This window comes from Taeniopygia guttata, chromosome 3 (genome assembly GCF_048771995.1).
Source record: "Taeniopygia guttata chromosome 3, bTaeGut7.mat, whole genome shotgun sequence".
Classification (NCBI taxonomy): domain Eukaryota; kingdom Metazoa; phylum Chordata; class Aves; order Passeriformes; family Estrildidae; genus Taeniopygia; species Taeniopygia guttata.
The window spans coordinates 64,513,625-64,534,103 of NC_133027.1; the positions used below are offsets into that span (position 1 = coordinate 64,513,625).

Genomic DNA, 20,479 nt, shown 5'->3' on the forward strand with positions numbered 1-20,479 from the left:
CAGATGTCTGATGGAGTAATTTCCTGCAGAGAGAAGATGCTGAATGAATGCACTCCATTCTTGCACCTGATTTTGTTGTTGTTGTTGTTGTATGTGTGCTTGTATGTGTTTTATAGAACATCAAAAGCCTTTAATGAAGTAATCTATCTATTGATAGCTTTCATATAAATTTGGAATGTTAAATAACTTACCGTCAATTATAGCAATATTAAGGTGCTCATAGTATTTTCTTTTTCAGTGGCAGTCAAAGCAGTTTAATTTATATTAGAAAAATTGTTCCATTTTAAGTTCCTTATCTGTTGCTAGTCACTCTTTCACTTGATGTTTTTGTTTGGAGTAAACCTGAGTTTTGGGGTTTACTTTAGGGTCTCAAAGTGAAATACTGCTCTCAGTTCTCCGGGTAGGAGGTTTTCAGGCACTAGACTGGATTTTAGCTGGCTTAGGTCACCTTATATGCAAAGACTATTTTAAAGCAGGAAATTAATACATTTGGGAATTTAAAAAATTTGTGTTCCTTTCAGGACTAGTACAATACTCATGAAAGTTTGGATGAACGTGTGGGTAGAGAGAATTATTGTGCAGTTTGTCCAGGTACTGTATGCATTTGCTGCCTTAGTAACACTGATATCAGACCAAGTGAGGGCCAGAAGAGATGACAGGGATAGAAAGAAGGCAGTGTGCCTGCAGTGGCTCTGACTGAAGAGGCAGCCAAGTGGACCATCCTGTAGGGAGGCTGGCCTACACAGCCCTAGGAGAGGTACTTGCTTCCCATTCAGAGTCCACAAGCAGATCCTGTCTTTCCATTACAGTCTGTCCAGATTTAAAATCCCTGGGGTTCCTCAAGCCCATTATTTAGTAAGAGGACTGACTATTTTTACATGCAGTGTGTAAGGCCAATATTACACAGTCCAAGAGTATTACAAGAAAGTGTTGGTGTGTGTAAAAAAAAACCCCAAAACATATGATCGAGTTGATGTGAAAAGTTTTCATGCCTTTATGTGAGAAGTTGTTTTTGAAAAAGCATTCATATTGCATCAAATCCAGGTTTAAATAATGAAGTCCAAGATTCTCCAGTTACTGATGAGTTTTGTACATGGTGCTATTGTAATTTTTGGAAGAGACACAGGAGTGACTTCATTTGAATCGAGGGGTATGGCTTTTTTCCACCATCTCCTGGAACTGGCCTGAGAGAAACAGTTGTAGTCTGTATCCTTCCACAGAACTGCCGAGGGTCCACATTTACAAAGCCCTCATTAAAATGTGCTAGTCCTTCTAAATCAGTAAAAACAAGAAATGAATTGCCAAGTTTATAAAACTGTATGCTCTGCTCAACAACACTGTCTTTCTCTTTAGAATGGTATATTAAAAAAAAAAAAAAAAAGCAGCCAGTCTGGTAGACAGTTTCTAGGAATATTCCAGGCCCTAGTACCACAAATCTGTTCATTTTATTTACATTAGCTTCCCCCAAAGGGGAAGAAACATGCAGCACAGTGCTGTGTTAGCCTAGCCATGCTTTCTAGTCCTTCTGGAGGTTGCAAAGGTAATTCTCCTGTTCATGGTCTCTTTAGAAAATGTGTTGATAAGATGACTAATCATCTTCAGGAGAAGTAACAGGTGACAGGGAACAGTGGTGGGACAATGGAGGGAATGGCTGGTTTCAAGAAGCAACTGGGAAGTGGTAAAATGGGCACTTGTCTGGGAGAATTTTTGAACAAGTGGTGAGGAGGCTGTTGCAAGTGAAGTTTCTGAGGGGGACAGCTTGAAGGATGAAGGCTAATGGATAGAGTGCAGTTGGCCTGGAAAAACAATGATGTGTTTGGCCTCTGATATTTTCTCTTGCATATGGTTTTCTCTCGCTGCATCAAGTGGGCTCAAGCTATGTCAGCCTCGGGGACAGTAGATTTCTTAGAATTTCAGCTTTGGTTGCAGTGGCTCTGCTGGAGAGCAGATTTTATCTCCATGAGAAACTTGATTTTAGCATTGTGTTTTTGTTGCTTTGTGTGGACTTGAGCACTTTTGCTGGAGGCCAGCTGTGTTTGGGGAGCAGGCTGCTGGCTGCACTGGTGGCACGGGGAACGCTGACAAAATCTGTATCACTTCAGGTTCATTTATAGGCAAGGGCTTGTTGGCAGCTGTGGCATTTAAATTAAACAGTGCAGCATCTTCCTTAGCTTGTGACAGGGAGCCCTGGGACTCCATGGGACACTGAAGTGTTTTTCACTGTAAATGAGCCCCAAGTGCTGGCAAAGCAACACTGGGCTGTTTCTGAGAGGCAGGGGTAGGGCCATACTGCTGAGAATTTAGCAAATGGAATATAATAAAAACCAGGCTGAAATGACATCATTCTTTCTGTTTCATAAGCACGCGCTGCATGTGTGGACAGTGCACAGATGTTTTGCTTTGATGACTTGCTGTGTAGGTTTATGGCCTTGGAATATCGATAACTAAAAATGCTGGTTTTATTTTGAACTGAATTCAATTCTGTGGCAGCATGTGTCAAACTTTAAGTTACATGCCTGCGATTTTTAGGATGTTTCACTCATAAAAATTGAATACTTTACTAGTTAGTGTTTTAAGGTTTTTAAAATTTTTATTACTCTTCCTCTTCCATTTTTTAGTTGCTAATTGTTTCCAGACATTTTTTTACTATGATGAAGACCTCTGTCTATATTTTCCTTTTTTAAAATTTGTTTCTTTCTATTTTTCCTTTTCTTAAAGTGCAAATTGTAGGGAGGTGTTTTGATTCCATCCTCTTGCTAAAAAGTCAGAACTTTGAACTCATTATGTTCCTTGCCATCAGGATTTCCTGCCACTGGTATCTGGAAAAAAGAAAAAAAAGGAAAAAAAAAAAAAGAAATCTCTGGAGAATTTTCTAATGGTTTGTCTTAGTTTTTGCTTGTATTTCAGACTAGACTCTATTGTGTCTAAGAGCAGGATTGATACAGGCTGCTTGAAACTGCTGATTGCTAGGGAACAGCTTTGCTAGATGAACATAACACATTCCATAGTTTTCTCCCTTTTATGGTCTCCATTACAAATATTTTTTTTAGCTTCAGTATACTTTAGTGAAATATTCTGCTTTTAAATAGACATTCAACACATGTGTGTCTGCTTTAACAAAGGGCCAGCAAGCTATACATCAGATCAAAAAATCATTTTTCAGTTTGACTATATAATCCTACTAAATGGAGTTTATTTTTCCTTGTATGTCTTTTCTCTTGTTTGCCAAAGTTCCTATCCCTTAATACTACCCCCAGGTTTCCTGAGAACTTCCCAATTCCAAAGACCAGGACCCTATTTTGGTCTTTTGTGTTGATTATTCAGAAATACCATAATTTGAGAAGAGGAAATTAAGCAGTAATATAGAAACAGAGGAGATGATAGCAGACTGCTTCAGCTGTGGACCAACAGATGGACAGTAGAAGGTACCTGGTGTTTCTTTAGCCATGATTTCTATTTCAGAGCACTGAAAGGGATCAATAAAATGGGAAAATTTTTTATTTTTTTGTCATATGAAAGCTGTGCTGAGTTCTCAAAAACCCGTCACCAACAACAAAACAAAACAAACAAACAATAAAACCCTACCCAAAACAGAAAAAAAAATCGCTAAACAAAACCAACCCATGTTCACATGCCCCATACTTCTAAGATCTTTGAAGGCAATGAAGCTTTAGGTCAGATGCCTCACGTGGGTGAGGTAAATATTTCTCTCTTCTGTCCCCAGATTGTCTCATCTTTCCTGTGGGCAGGAGATCATCTTCATCCTTCTGATGGAAACACCAGCTCTCGTTCTGCTGATTATCTTTTTTTCATTCAAATCTTTATTAGCAGAGTCTTATGTTGTCCAGCACTCTCATCATCATCTTCCTTTGCATGGCATAAGCATGTGATTTTTTTTGGGTAAATGTTCTAAACTATTGTTGAATTCTAATTCCAAAATATTATTTCAGTTAGCAGAATTATGATTTGTTTTGCGTAACTGACTCTTCTACACTACTTATCTCTTGCCAGCTGTCTGTTCATTTGATCACAACAGAAAAATTATCTGGGTTACACCTTTTGTTTTCAAGGCAAACCTATCAATTAATGGCTTAGTTTATTAAATGGCAATTAAAATATTTTCAGTATACCCTGATTTATATAGTCAGTCATTAATGCTGCTTCTTTCTCACCCCTAAATATATTGAAGAAAGGACAAAAATCTAAGAAAGGACAAAAGAAAATGTCAGTGTATAGCAAACAAAGGTCACTTGACAAAATTTGTAGGCATGTTTCATCTTTAGATACAAATTGTTAAATGTTGAATTTAGTCACTTCTTGCTTTTTCTGAGAACAAAGTAGCTTTTTTGGAAGCTGATCTATGAATTCAGTAGTAACCTGTATCTTAGAAGACAATAAGGAAATATAATTCAGAAATTTTTAGGACCTTACAGTTTAGGACCTTACAGAATTTTTTTACAGTTTTAACCTTACAGTTAAATCTTTTACATCATGCAATATAAATATTGGTAAGCTCATTTATTGGTGAATTGGCTTGAGTAGGTGGCAGTGATTGAATTTTTGGTCTTGTGTTTTTGTCCTAAATTTACTGCTGATGCAGGAAAAATGAAATGGGAGAGGCAGAAAATAGATGAAGTACAGATCTTGTGACAGTAATTGATAGCTAGGTGGAGGCTCCATCCAGAGTTGCCTTCTTGCCTTTATACACACCCAGTTTAGTGTGATTGAGAAAAGATTTTACATAGAGCTGATAAAGAAAGGGAGGGGGGTGGACTTGCTAGTGACAGTCCCACTCTGGGTATCACAGAGGTTGCTTATATTGTGCTTAAAAAAACCACAATTTTGGAATTGCTCTTTTCAGAATGAGAGCTTTTTAAAGTTTGGGGTTTTTTTAAGTCTGAATAAAATCTGAGGGTACTCAATTATTAATTTTTTTTAAAAATTGAGATCAGATTTTCAGTAAACTCTCTGAGCATTGTAGGATTAGATTTTAAGTTTAAATAACTATTGAGCAAAATAATTTTAACCACTTGTGCTAATTTTTTGCTGTGCTTTTTTGGGAAGAATGTGTGTTATTGGTTTGTACTGGCTAAACCCTTTTCAGCCATATGGAAAGATTTCTTACTTTCATACAGCTACTGCTTCAGTTCTTGCTTCTCTTCTAACCCTTGTGATCTTGCAGTATTTTTGTTAGTGTGCTTGTTTTCACTACTTGGAGATGAGTTAAGTACTTAACAAACTATTTTCATTACTAAGGGTGAAATTGGTGAAACATCCAATTATCCAATAATGAAAAGCCTGTATTTTTTTTCTTGCTTCCACCCTGATGGGGCATTACTTCAACAAAAGCTAAAATTATTGTATGTAAGCAGTCAGCACCCTCCCCAGAAAAGCATCCCTTATCCTGCTCTAGCTGCATTCCTGCAGTCTCTTTCCATTGCAGAGAACCTGGCTAAGATTTTTCCCACCTGTAGAAGTGAGTTTAAGCAAAGCACTCAGGATCTCGAGCTTGTGCCCCAAATAATCGTGAAATATGGAAACAAAAAGCATTTTTAATACCTCTTGGGATTTGAACTTTTATGATGTTTAGGTTCTGTGAATTTCTGCATCCCTCAAATTAAATTCAGAAATTTTCACTTTCCTTTGAAGATAAAAGACATGACTCTTGCCCAGATACATGACTCCCAAGAACTGGGATGTGGGAAGAAGCAGTGCAAATATGATTCACCCTGAATTTGGCAGAAATCAGCAGTGCTGTGAAAGGCATTGAGGGAAGGGCACACATGGATGCTGCTCCCCCCACACCCTGCATGCAGAGCGGCTCTGTGGCTGCTCTGTGCTATCTTGCCTTCCTTGGCTTAGTTTCCCACTTGTGCTATCCCGGGAAGCTGCCTAAGGAGAGGGAGTGATATTGGAGAGAGTGTTTGATGAAATTAAAGATATTTTCTCATGTGTCAGTTTGTGGCTCTGACTAACAGTGTCCATGGCTGGAGAAGAAAGCAGTCATTATGGAGAAACTGTGGGATGAGAAGGGAAGGTAGGAGGAGGTCAGCCTCCCTGCAAGGAGACGGCAGACCCAGTTTTACAGGCAGAACCTGTAGGACTACTGAAGATGAACCTTAGTGAAGACATGCAAATGCAACAGCTTTCTGTAAGCTTAAAATTAGCCGCTAGTGCTTAAAGGATGAATGTCTACCCAGTGGACCTGCTGCTGAAGGCAGGGAGGGTATTTTAGGATGCATCTTGAGCTGTTTTTTCCAAGAAGGGGTGTGTGCATGTTCTGTGCTTCGGTTGAGGAGTGAGCTTGTGTGCGCACACCTCAGCTGCAAGGCAGTGACATCTCTTTTCCATCAGGGTTGGAATGCCAAGGATGCCTGTCCTACCCTCACTCACATGACTGACTTGCCTTCCTGGTTTTTTTCTCTCTGTGCTTACCACTCTAGCACAGAAATATATTTCTGCCCTGTCTTCTTGTACTGGCTTTCTACAGGACTGTCTGAAGCTGAAGGTTTCCATGAAAAATCAAAAGTGTTGAAAGCCAAGTAGCAGGTAAAAGTTTTGTCAAGTAGGCCTGGAGTTAAAAAATTTGTAAGGGAAACAAGTTTCTCTGGGATTAAGGTGGAAATACACTTCCACTTAATTTCAATGGGCTAACAAATTGTAGTGTTTATAGTTGGCTGACAGTGTAGAAATAACTCATGAACCAAAAGAAAAGTTCACTTCGGAAGACAGCTCTCAAATTATTTACCTTGGCTTCATCCTTCCTGAACTAGGGAGAACATAATAATGTTCCCCTCTCTTGATCTCTGTCTTGGCTGGTTGCTGAGATGCTTTTAGGTATAATTCTTAGCATAGGGGAGAACTTCCAACATAGCAAAACTGATTGCCAAACTTTAAAAAAAGAAAGTCTGCATCCAGTAATGACATTCTGGAGATACTGTATGGCATATTTATTTTCTGCCATCTCAATGAATTTTCCACACATTTTTATGTAGTGTTTTGAGTCTATTTTGGTGATATAATTCACATGAATTTTTTGAGTGCTCTCCTTGCTCAACCCTGACTTCACCCCATGGACATTTTTTTTTTCCCTATGTTGAAAACTGCCAAATACTTCAGGCATAATTTTCCCACATACAGTGGAAATAAAGCACTTAAAAAAACAAAACAAAATCAACAAGAAAACACACGCAAGAAACACTACTCCAAACAGATTTTCCCCCAAAAGAAGAGTTCTGTTTGAAAATCAAAATCAAAGTGGTTGCTTGGTTGGTTTTGTTTGTTTGTTTGTTTGATTTTGTTTTTGTTTTTTTTTTTTTCTTTGAAGTACAAGTTGAATAGACATCCAGGGAAGTTCTGTGCTCAGACATTATCAATACCCTGAATTTGTTCACCAAAGAACTGGAGAGTTTGCAGAACTCCTGGACAGTTGTAGCCTTAGAGCTGCAGCAGCTTAACTTGCCTCACCCTGCTCTAGAAGGAGCTCCTGTTCTTTCAGTGCTCATGTCCACCCTTCTCCTTCAGGTTTCAGTGCCCTGGGTTGTGCTGCCACAGCTGTTTTGGGGCCATGAGCTGGCTGGCTGCAGTGATTTAGATGAAATCCCAGCATTTTTGGGAGGCCGGGGTTGCAGTGTCACAGCGCAGAGCTCACGCAGGTGAGCCCAGCTGAGGTGCACGCAGAGGATGGGAAGGACAGGAGCTTGCTTTCCTGGTTTTACTTGAGAGCAAGAGAAAAGGTGCTTCTTCGTTATGCCCTCACCTCAGGGCAGATTCCATTGACTACCCATGAGGGTGGGCTGCAAGCACTCTCCTGGTCAATGTTGTAAGGGATTTTTTTTTGAGATTCTCACAGTGACCCCTAGAGCACGCAGAATTTGGGAGCCATAAAGGAACTGCATCGTCATTTAGTTTCTTTAATAAGTGTCTAAGAAGGAGCACACTTTTTTTTTTCTTTTAAGACAAAACATGTAGGATACTAAGTTGGCAATCAAACTGGATTTTAAGATGCCTTTTAAGCACTGCTGAAGGGTGGTGGCAGGTACCAAATATTTTAGCCCGTATGTGATAGTATTTATTTATTCATTCCTCTCCTGAGTGATGTTTAGAGCTGTCAGTCTGTTGCATTTTGCTAGCCCTTAACTAAGCAGAATAACTCAGGATCCTGTAACCAGAGCAGCCCTTCATAAATTAAGGTCATTTGGGTGCAGTGCTGTAACAACAGCCTGTAGCAACAGCCTCAGACCAAGGCATCTTTTGTTAACCAGAGGAATATTAACTACACTGGGAGTTCCTGAAAGTGGGTGGTTTCTACCGCCAAGCTCAGCAACACTTTGTCATAATGAAAAAACAAGACTGTCTGCAAGTAGGGATTGAAAGCGTCTCCTCACATCTCTTTGTCTAAGCTGGGAAAAGGTGCCATTGGATGAGAGTAGCAAATCCTGCTGTGACTGTGCTTGTGCTTGAAGGGAAAGCCTTAAATGCCAGCAAATGGCCAGGCATCTTTCATGAAGCTAGTTTTAATTTAATTTTAGACTTGATTAATAGTTACTGCAATATTTGCCTAGTACATTTTTTAATGGAATGCTTAAAAAAAACAAACAAACTTGTTTAATATGTGATCCCTTCTGTGTAATTGTGCTCTCATACAATGTCTTTGGTAAGAATGAACTAGCAGAGTTTTACCCAGAATTGTTTGGAAGATACCAGTGTGGAAAGCAGAGATGACTCACAGTGCCTTGGAGGAAGAAGAGCTAGCAGTTAACCACAGAGCATGGCATTATTTCTATGCCAAAGCTGGCTGAGAGAGCCAGAATATTTTCCACTTCACTATGCTGGGGGAAAAAATTACTCCAGAGAAATATTGGCTCCATAAACAATCTTGATAATCTTGTCAACTTGATGAGTTTAGAACAGGTGTAGCATGGGAGGTATGTGAATCAAAAGAAGGTGGCAGTTCCCATCTAGAAACCATTGTTATTTTTATTTTATGAATAAATACATATGAAGCATTCTTATTTTTGGTAGATTCCCCTGGGTGAATAAGCTTGGTTGCACAACAAGAATGTGGTATGTGATGGATAGAGTACATGATTAGATAATCAGTATTTCTGCATAAATTTATTTTGTATCTAATCCCATGTGTCTGTATTCTTATTTCTTTAGGAATATCTACATGGCATCTCTTTCTACTGCAGGCAATTTGCCAGACGCTTGTAAATAAGGAATGTGTACTATAAGTGAAGTAATACACCTCTTACTTCTCAATGTAATTTGTTTGCCATTTGCATTTAGTGATGTAGTGTTCTTGTTGGGGAAGGTAGCTAGCTTGACTTTACAGGCAGAATTACATGAAAAACACAGCAGTTAAATATTTGTTTTGATTTCATTACAGTAAAAATCTATCTTTTACATAATAGAGTTGAGTATTTTCTTTTGGGGGAAGTGTTTCATTTAAATTGATGTGACATATTCTGTTATCTCTAGTGGCCTTTACTTACACAGAAAATACAGTATGAACAGGGTTGGCTTCCATTTTGGTCCTTGTTATTCTCACTGATCACCTTCTGAAAGATGTAAAGACATATTATTGCTGGGGTTCTGAGCTGCCCTGGGACCTGGGCATGTTCTCCTGTACATCTGATGCTCCACTTCTTTTTGTGTAAGTGTGGAAGCTTTGGGTATCCAGTTCTAGCTATGTTCCTTGCTTCTGACAAGGAGAAGGTAAAAGACCTCATGAAATACTGGATTTAGCATGTGGGCTGACAGTTGTGCCAAAAGAAAACAACAATGGTGTAGACTGGAGCAATATTTTGGCCTTGGCCATAGGAGAAGTCAAGCTGAAGGATACATCAGGATTGATACTTGGTTTCCAAATATCTGAAAAGGAAGGCATTGAAGAATCTGGGTGATGAGTACCTTAGAGTTGCTTTCAGGGTAATCCAAGCAGATTGTCTTGTGGGCAGGCAAAAGCACTAAGTGAAGACTAAGCCTGTAATTTAGTCCACTGGTAAATAGTGAAATGTCTGGATGACTTCATTTAACAATGACTATCAAGGTGTGAATCTTTTTTGCCCTGATGAAACCACCTGAGCTAGTGATTGGTGGTTGGCATTGGCTGTGAGAAGGCAGTGAGTCTGCTTTCTAAACTCTCCTGCTTAAGAGAAGTGGGTTTGGGGTGTTACTATTGTGGGAGACATCCACTGGGATCTCAACAGATTAGTATCTGATGAACAAACATTTTTTACACCTGTAATTTCAATAGTATGTGACTTCTCTTTCACTTTCTACCCTTCCCACCCTGTATTTCAGTGAGTGCCAGAAGATGAGCTTTCTTTAGATACATAAACAAGATGATGTGGCGCAAATTACAGAAGATTGCAAACCCTTGATTTAGTTTCTCTGAGCTATGATTTAAGAATTAATACTCCTGGGTTTTTAACTGTGACTAAGCAACTGTTTTGTTGAGGCTGATTATTTCACATGCCAGTGGTTGAAAGGTAGCATCAGATTATTCCTGCTGCTTGTGTGAATGTTCTTATCTATCCTGTCTTCTCTTCTACTGAAGATAACTCAGACTTTAATTTTACCCCATATTTTTACCTTATTTTTGCAGCTGATGAATGTGAACCCTTCCTGTCTCTCAAATGTTTTATTTAGGGGGACCATAGGCTCTGCAGGATTGACCCTGCATACTATTCTTCTGTATTCTCAGGTTTTTTTGGTTTTTTTTTTTTTTTTCACATAGAAGCTTCTGTTGGTAGGGGGAAATATTTAAATGTTTCATATTGAAAAAAAAATAAAAATCAAAGTTGATTTCAGACCTATATATGGCAGAAGGAGAAATTGCAGGGAGGGAGAAAATTTTTCTTGTTGGTCACAGTGCTCCTGCTGAATACATGGATGTGTACATATGGAGTGAGCACATGCACAAGCACTCCATACAGAGAGAGTATACACATAGGCCATATGTTCATTATTTTAGAAGTTTTGTTTTCTCTTGCATTTTCATCAAGCCTTTAACAGAGCTATTTTAATTGGGATTAAATATAACTATGTAGGACAGTAACTAAGACACAAATTCAGTGTTTTCCTCCTCATCCTCTGTGTGTCAGCAACATTCCTTGTGCTCATCCTCCACCTAGAAATGAGTTTCTTTTAACCTAGGGCTTGTTGTCAGGAAGAGAGGAGATTGCAGTATTCTTCCAGGTGTGGTAGGGTTAAGATTCATTTACAAATTTTGTTCAGAGTTGCAACACATTCCTTTGTACTTACCGAGTGCCAGGCTTAGCCGGCATGTAAGTACAGCAATAAACTCAAAAAACACTGCTGCAGTCCTGTACCTGTGCAAACACATGCCAATATGAGCCCTTTGTCTGTCTTCTGAAATTCAGTATTTATGCATGCTTTACAGAAACTGCACATGCTTAGATTGGTTCCTAGAAGAGACTTACATACAGTTTAAGTTAGGAAAATAATTTTGCTAGTTTGACTGTGAAGTAATTTTGAAATCTGTTTTAAAGATACAGGACTCAAGACAAAAAGATGTACACAAACAGAATTTGTATCTATAGGAAGAAATACATTCCTGTGGTCTATGCATCAAATAGTGAGACCTGTTTATAACACTCATGGGCTGTGTTTCCAGTGTTTGAATGGTCAGGTCTGCCCAAGTGTCTCACAGGGTTCTAAAGTTCCTTTTTAGCATTTTATTATTGCAAAGACCTGGTAAGGTTTATTAAATTGCATATTTTGTAATTCAATGGGTATGTAAATACAAACAGGAAAAAAGTAAAAAAATATTAAAAATAAGGATTTCTGATATAAGGATGCTGATGGTTCTTTGCTTTTTCTTTAGCCACTGTCTCCTTTCTTGTTCTTTGTGGTTCTCTTATCTACAAAAACATTTAGATTAGTGTGCTAATTAGTTTATGTTAACCAGCAGAGGGCTTCCACCTCAAAGCAAACAGCCTTATCCCTTCTGCAGTGTCCCTGGTATCTTCTTAATCATAGAAGTGGAAAATAGACATTTATTTAGTTGTCTTAGGGTACTTCCCTGCTGGCAGAACGATCTTCAGTTACATTTTAACTAATTTTTCATACAGTTTGTTTTTAATTGGCTTCCAGTTACTTTCAATACAACCATCAGCATTTCCACAGGAAACTTTTATGATTCTGTAGAAGTTTCTTGTGCTTCACTATTTATAAATTTCTAATGTAACTGGTAGTAGGAGAGACTAAACTTATAAATCTTACAATTTAGATTAGAGCAGTGCAAGTTGAGTTTATAAACTCATGCATTCGTTGTGGATTGTTCCAGAACAAAGAGGAGTAGCTGTGGATACAGGACACTACAAAAGCACACAGCTTTTCTGGGAGGTTGGAGTTGCCCTATGGGGCACGGGGTGGTTTCCTTGGGAGCATCCTTCGTGCCAGCTGTGCCGGCGCCTTGGAGCGGGTGGGTACTGCTGGAGGAAGGGTCAGTGCAGTGAGGCAGAGGAGCACCGAGGTGCTGAATGCTGCTGGAGCACCTCTCCAGTTTCTCTCCCAGATTCTGTAAGTGACTTCCCGCGATGATCAGAATGCTGTTGATAACTTCTGGTGATTCAGCGAACAGATGAGTGCCTGGGGGGGAAAAACCTGCAATCTTCCCTTCAGACAGAAAACTTACTCTGTCCGCAAAAATTCCATACTAAGATAGTTAATCTTCCCAGTCGATATATCAGCACTTGGGATGTGTTGGCTAACAATTGTGAGCAGAGCCTGGCCAAGCCTCAGCTTTGGAAAAGAGGTCACCCTACGGTTAGGGGATTTTAAGAAACATTTTGTGTTATGAAAGCAAGAGCCCCACAACCTAGCAGAACGTGTGTAGGAATCGAGTCGGTGACTACAGTTAGAGGGAGATTTTAACAGAGCTGTCTCAATTAGTGAGTTATCATGCCCTAATGAAAAACCACTAAAATTTTAATTACGTTTCAAGCAGAGATAATAACAGCTTACTACGGGCAAAGTGCTGAAAGATAAGTCACTACCGTGTGTCACCGTAAGTGTGTCGCTGCTGTGTCCTCGGGCGGCGGGAGCGCGGATCCCGGCTGGATCCCGGCTGCCACCTGCCGGTGCGCGCTGCCGCCTCCGGCCGGGCTCGCTCCCGGCCCGGCGCTGCCCTGGGCTGCGCGGCTGGAAGGGAGGGCTGCCCGTGAACTATTCAAATATCTGCACATCGCCCGAAGTCACCAAAGCCCCGTTACTCGGCCCCTTAAGTTGTATGACAGCATCAAACCTCACGAAGAAAAGCTCGTCTGTGTGTAGGCAAGGCTGAAACTTAATGCAGATCAAGCATATCCTTTCCTCCTGTGTCCCTCAGAATACCATAGAATTATTTAAGTTGGAAAGGATCTCTAAGATCATTGAGTCCAATTGTTGGCCCAGCACTACCACATCCACCACTGAACCATGTCCCCAGGAGTCACACCACCAGGTCTTTTAAATGCCTTAAGGGTATCCATCACACTCTTACCTAGCAGAGCTCAGTACTTGAAACTGCTCCTGACATCAGTAATTGCCCTACTCCTTACATACTTGCAAGCACCTTTGCTATGAAATTTGGGGTTTGCATCAGTTCTGGAATTACGCTGATGAAGAAAGCCAAAAGCTTATGAATGCATTTGTATATGGCTGAAGCAGGGGAGTGTCTCTATGTGCAGCATCAAAGTATTTTAGAGAAGTTTGTTTTGTTTTGTTTTGTTTTTTTCTGGGAAATTCTGGCATTGGTTCTGCCCCTCTTACAGATATCTTTTTGGCTAACAATCAGCTTGTACAGTTCGCGTGCCTTTCTCGATTTCTCTCTCTCAGTAAGAGCCATCATTATCCCTTCATACTGCTGCTGTTGAGGGGAGAACCAGCTCCAGGTTAGCCTAGCACTTTATAGAAACTGTATCCCTGTACAGAATTTCCCTATCAAAATAAGTGCAGCTGTTGAATGAGAGAAAACATTGCCTTGATGCAGTGAATCCTTCTGGAACACAGAAGCTGAAAGAAGGAAGAAGGACTGATGGCAGGTGCATCATACAGACCTGTCCAAAAGCTGCTTTATCCTCTGTAGGATAAAATAGTTGTCTGTGGTCTGATTTTTTGTTTTTGTTTTTGTTTCTGTTTTTCTTGTGGACCTAATAAAGCTGGAAATGCAGATGAAACTCCCTCCTCCTTTAGTTTGGATATGGTTTATTTTTAAATTGGAAAAAAAAAACAAAATCAAAAAAGTAAAAACAGAAAGGAAGTTTTTCTTTATAATTAGGGCATTCAGAGGCTTTGTAAGGGTTGTGATAGAAACAATTAATTGGTATTGCTTTTGTGTGAGACAGGGCCTACTTAAGTAGGTCGCAAGGCTGGTAGCCAGGAGACCTACTTTCTTTTCTTAGCTTTGCTGCTTATCCATTCTGTGATGTTGGGCAAGTAACTTCATTTTTGTTCCTTCTTTACTATTTTTTTCCCCTCACAGGTCCATTCACACTGGGAAGGAAAGAGTTTCTCACTTATGTGCCCTGCACATAAAAAGGGACACAACCTTAACTGGAAGTTTGAGGCCCTCCTATAGCAAAATGCTCCCTGTGGCTGCTCTGCTGTAAATAATCATGCAGGAATATGGATTACTTTGTGGTTTGCTATGTAAGCATTTCATAGGGTACATCTAAAAGAGCAGGGATGCCATAGATAAAGACCTCTGATGGAAGTTGAAAAGGTTTCAAAACTGACTGAAATTCCCACACATCTGCCTGGAGATGATGAGTGCACTGGGGAGGTGACCATATGTAGCTGATTTGGTGGTGTTGAGGTGGTTTCTGGGACGGAGGGGTTCTCAGGCCCGCTGGAGCACCCCTCTCCTTTCTCTGGCTGCAGTAAGAACCTTGTAAGGATGGGATGAGACTAACGGGAGGATGTTTTTAATGGCTTTTTGCCGGTGCTTAATCCAAATGGCTTTATGACTGGCTGATGATGAGTTGTTACCACCTGAAGGAAAACACCCGGGAAGCCTGAGAGAGAGGTGTCCTCTCAGCTGTAAGAGCATGAGTTATCTGTAATTGTGAATCATCCGTGTTACTGTCTCACTGAGTCATGAGACATGATAGACTGGGAAATGCAGGAATTAAATTAACATATGGATTGTGCCAAAAGCCAAAAACAGAGCATGTCTGTGGTGTTTTGGGGTTTTTGTCTTTCTGCTTTGTTAGCTTTTTACACTGACCCAAAACGTTTTCTGAGAAACTTTTTTTGCTGTTTTTTCTGGCATTAGGAGAACACAGTGGCTGTGAACCATCTACGTGTGTTTGCTTAGCAACTTTTAGAGAATTCTTAGACAATCAGGTTGTGATACATGGTAAAAATCCTGATGGTACGTGAGACTATGGTTATTCAGACTTGTTCACCTCTAAAAAATAAATAAAAAGGAGTAGGGAAAGGAACCAATTTAAGTTTCTACTTCAAGCCCTGTGTTTCTTCTGTGATTCCTTCATGTTTTTTACTGAGATTGATTTGTATTAAAAAATTGTACCAAAAAGAATGCCTTAATCTGTACACACATAACCTGGAAAATATGAAGCTTATATACTTGTATGACATCTTTATAAGGGAGAAAATAGGTTGGAAAAATAGCTTAGTTTATTAGAAGTGTACTTGTTTCTTTCATATGGCTTTGTAGAGTGTTTTACATAATTAAATTTAAGCCTCTACAGTGTTTCAAATGCTAACATTTCACAGAATCCCTGGGTTGGAAGAGACCTTCAAGATCACCAAGCCTAACCCATGCCCTAACACCACAGCTAAACCATGGCACTGAGTGCCACATCCAGTCTTTTTTGAAACACGTCCAGGGATGACGACACCACCACCTCCCTGGGCAGATCATTCCAGTACTTTATCACTCTTTCCATAAAAAACTTTTTTCCTAATATCCAATCAATATTTCCCTTGGTGCAGCGTAAGACTGTGTCCTTTGGTTCTGTCAGTTGTTGCCTGGAGAAAGAGACCAACCCCCACCTGGTGGCTACAGCCACCTTTCAGGAAGTTGTAGACAGTGATAAGGTCACCTATGAGTCTCCTTTTCTCCAGACTCAACACCCCCAGCTCCCTCAATCATTCCTCACAGGGCTTGTGTTCCAAGCCCCTCACCAGCCTAGTTGCCTTCCGCTGGATGGATTTCCAACTCCGTGGCCTTGTATTTGGCTAGTGATTAAAGAATGGTTGAACATGCAACAGTTATTAAACACGTTTTGTTTTTCAAATGTTAATTGCTGTTTTCTCTTGATCTTGTGAAATTAATTTTTGATCCACTTGTATAATGATGTTTGCTGATAATAGTGACAGTGTTGAAGTGTCTAGCAATGGATCTTTTCCTGCAATTAAATCAAATGATAGCAAACTCTGAGCAAAGCATTGCACTACTCTGTTTACAGTAACAATGGAAGTGTTATGGTCAGTCACTGTGCTTTTGCTCTTGCATCACCAAGTTGTGACTCAGCACCGTGTAAAAAAGGCAGAGGTACAGACAGGACAGTAAAATTCCTGAAAATAAATTTCTGCCTACACTCTGGGCAGACCTCTGGGATTTACCTTGGCATTTTGGGTTAACCTGAAAGGTTTTCCTTCATGTTGGTTCGTCTGATCTTCTGTTTCTAAGTAGTACAGTGGTGAGGAGATGACTGTGATTCTGCAGTTCCTACCAGGGTTTTATACATCTGGTTCTGTATAATTTAGCCAATAATAGCTGTGGTAGTTTACAGTTCTCTGTACTTTTCAGTACTGGCAATTCCAAATCTTTGTTTTTTGTAAAAAAACCCAAAACAAAACAAAAGAAAAACAACAAAAAACCAACCCTAAGTTTTTAAGCATGGTCTTTGATTTTTTTTTTTTTATATTAAATCCCGCCTATTTATACATGAGCTGCTCCAAGATGGATATTTCAGTACTTGGGTCTCTAGGGCTACCTCACTCTACATTCTCAAGTCTTCTTGTAAGCAAAAGGAAGAAAAACAAAGGAAACCTCCCAACCCTACACAGGTCTCTTGTCTCATCAGGGATGGGGAGTGGTGTCTGTTAACAATGACAAAAAACTTCAAACTAGAAGGACTTGCTGACACACAGTGAGAAAAGCGAGTGTTAGCACTGTGTTAGCTCCCACTCACACCACTCCCTCTACACACAACCCCACTACAGCACCGCTGGCTTTGGGAAGTGGTGGTAGACCTGTGTATGTACATATGCATTACCTTGTTGGAGTGAGGTCAATTTAAATGCAGCCTATTAAATTATTTACAGAAGACAGTTGGCCGACCCATTGTGCTGTGTTACTGGGAGCCAAAGGTCACTTTGGTGTGCCTGGTTGATTCATAGGGTAATCTGATACAGTACTTAGCTTTTTGCCTCCCAGTCAGTGGGTTAAACCTTATCCTCTTATTATGAGTCAGAGAGCCGTAAGTTTCAGAAAAAGCCAGAGCCTTTGTTTTTAATGGTTTTGAAGAGCCTGTGCAGCAGAATCCAGAGGGCTGCGGTAGCATCTGCCAAGGGGTTGGGGCGTGTTCTGCAATAGTGTAAATCTGACTGGCAGCTTGGGAGCCCGAACACTGCTTCCTTTTTTTCTTATGATCCTTGTCTTTTTGATAACATCATCTGCAGCCATTGGGACGCTAAGACATTAATGTTTGTTGTTCAGATAAAGGATATGGTTTTGTGTTCTTTTTCCTCCACGCCCCCTTCCCCGGATCCCTCTCTACCACCATCTCCTTGAGGATTCCTTGAGCTGACCTTACTGGCTATCTCCCACATTCAAGTCTATTTTTTTGCTACAGGATAGAAACGTGTGGGGGTTTTTTTGGTCGACTTTTATCTTGGTGACCAATTCCAGCAAAACACGTGGGTATTAGGGAGCCTTGGTGTAACCAACTCCCGTCTGCTTTAAAATGCTCCCTTTGCCCCTCCATCTTGCAGGCTTATTCCCTTCTGGGAGCAGCATTGGTATTGGCATGCAGGGAAAGCACTGCAGCTTTCAGTAGTGCCTGACTTTTTAGAACTTTCACACTGTGGAGTGCTTTTCCTAGCTGCTAGTTTAAAGAGGAGGCAGCAGAAAGTAACAGCTGGGAGTGAAACCTGTTTTATGAGCTGTAGTGACCCCAGTGAGAGCCCGATCACTAAATATCTGCTCAAATTCTGTTTGTCTATGCACTTTTATTCAGTTTCTTTTCAAATGTACCACCAGCTACGGGGGCACTAATGTTTTCAGCACACTGTTCAGGTTGCTTTTGGTGTGGAAAAGCTCCAGGACTTTATTTTCCCCCTATCCAAGTCCGCAGAGGTGCGCAAGTGCTTTCCTATTTCTGCACGCAGAGTTCAGAAGTTTGTGCTGCAGCTGAGCTGGCGGAGGAAAGGAGGAGTTTTGCTTTTAGGAGAGCGAGCCTATCATATTTCACTCTAATCCTAAGCGATAGCCACGCAGTCGGATTTATTGTTAGAAGAGCCTTCCTGGAGCTGCTTCACAAGGCTTTTCTCTAAGGGAGAGCAGGGAAGCCAGGATGAGGCGGCAGAAGTGTAGTCGCTTTATTGTCCCTCGTGAGCTGTGCCGTGCCAAGGCGTGATCTCTGCCGGCTCTTCCCTCCTCGTGGGCTGTTTTCGATGAGCCAGAAGAGAGGACTGAATTGCCTGCACGCTCCTGGGCAGCGATGCCAAGGAGAAGAGTGGAGCCGGAGCTACAGTTTTTGCTGTTGAACGGAGAATGGGGGAAACACTTGCCTCAGTGCTATGCTCTGCTCAGCCCTTACATGCTCCGCTGAGCTGCTGCAAGGTGCCACTTTCTGCTGCTTTTCTCCCCTTTGTTTTCTTTGGCAGCTTCCTAAGTGCTATATCAAAACAGCTTCAGGGGAGCTGCGCTGGCACAGCCACCTACCTCCATAGTGGTGCTGGTTTAAAGGCAGCGAGCAGAAACCTGGACTGAAGTCGGATTGAGTTTGTTTAGCCTCCCGCGAAAACCGCTGAGAAAAGGGACAGGAACGATTTCAGAGAGGTCTCTTTGGAACCGACGCCAGTGGCTGGCTTGAAAGAAAATGAAAAAGGAGTGTGTTTCGAGATCTTTCAAACTCAAACAAAACCCAGGCTCCCTCTCGCGTGCTGTCAGCTGGATAAATTTCTCGTCCTTGTCAAGGCAGACAAAGAGATTGTTTCGCAGTGATGGGGAACTCTCCTCCATGTGCGTGCAGCAGGTAGACGAGGATGACGAGAACTGGACCTACCGGAGCCAGCAGAGGAAAGGTGACTTGCTTTCTCTTTGACCCTTGCGATTGCTGCTGAAGTGCCTGCCGTGCTCCATGCGGCTCTCTCCAGCTGCTCGGGTCCCACCGGGGCCAGGAGCCGCAGGTGGGGGAGGAGGCGGAGGGCAGCATAAAAACTGAGGTGCAGCACTGTCTTGCCACGTTTTTTGGGGGTTAAAACTGAAAGCTTATAATAATTAACAGGGAAAACCTTTAATTTCCCATCTGGGTACTGTTTGTATGGGATATAGGTAAGTTTTGTTTATGCTTCTTGTAGCCAGTAGTCATCGGTGCCAGAGTCTTTGGGCAGGTGCTGCAAGAATCTCTTCAAAATGTGGAACCAAAAGCTGTTTAAGACTCCACTTCTAAACGACTGGGTGGCTTTTCTTGGATGATTGCCTCATGGTCCTGCTGGGAAAAATTTAAGCCTATTTTGTTTTATGAGGGCAGACTGAGAAGAGGTCCCAGATGCAAAATAAAAGAGATTATGAGAAAATGATGGGAATTGCTCCACAGAGAGGAGGGACATCTAGAACATGAGATAAGCAGCTCTGACTGAACCCTTGAAGTGTTCAGACCTGGAGTATATTTTACATGAGACTTCTAAAATGAACTTTTATTTTTTTGTGTTCTGTTTTTGAATGAAGTTTGTCAGGTCACTAAATAACCAATTACCTCATACTTGCCATAAATCAAAACAAATTTCAGAAGTTTGCTCATGTGAGTTGGTAAGCAGGACCAGTAGTTGGCTGGCAGGCAGCGGAGTGTGTGCACACAAGGTTGAAAATACTTAGTAAAGTGAGTGATTTGGTTGTAATTTCTCCAGTGCTGCCAGAGCAGTAGTTTGTTAATAGAAAGTGTAAGGTTGACTCTGTTGTGCTGTAAGGTCATTTTTGTAAAAGCAAGCAGGCTCTTGAAGGGCATTTGATCTTCAAAGGGCCTTTTATTTCTTTTCATTTCTCAAAGCAGTTAATAGCTATTTGACCAGAATTTCACTTCCGTGTCAGAACAGATTGTGGCTTTAGTAAATGGTTTGTATGCAGGAACACTAACACAGGATGTATATGCCTGTGCTTTGCTCCCTGCATGCTAGGACACAACTTTAATCTGTGCTTTGAAGATTGTTTTTTAACCTATTTTGCTGCTGAAAAACTTCTAAAAGGGAGTTTGTGTTTGCAACCAGTAATTTT

At 40.9% G+C, this 20,479-nt stretch overlaps 1 protein-coding gene across 9 annotated transcripts in view; it reads left to right on the forward strand.

Moving 5' to 3' along the window:
* The window catches only part of NHSL1 (NHS like 1), a 180,660-nt gene that overhangs the window by 56,198 nt on the left and 103,983 nt on the right, over positions 1–20,479 (forward strand). For 2 of the 9 annotated variants that reach the window (XM_030268122.4, XM_030268124.4), the window contains exon 1: positions 18,486–19,290. The exons of the other annotated variants lie outside the window; for them this stretch is intronic. In XM_030268122.4, the coding sequence (XP_030123982.4) occupies positions 19,086–19,290 (205 nt within the window). In that variant the 5' untranslated portion in view covers positions 18,486–19,085. Of the gene's footprint in view, positions 1–18,485; positions 19,291–20,479 lie in introns of those variants that run through there. 9 annotated transcript variants of the gene reach the window in all.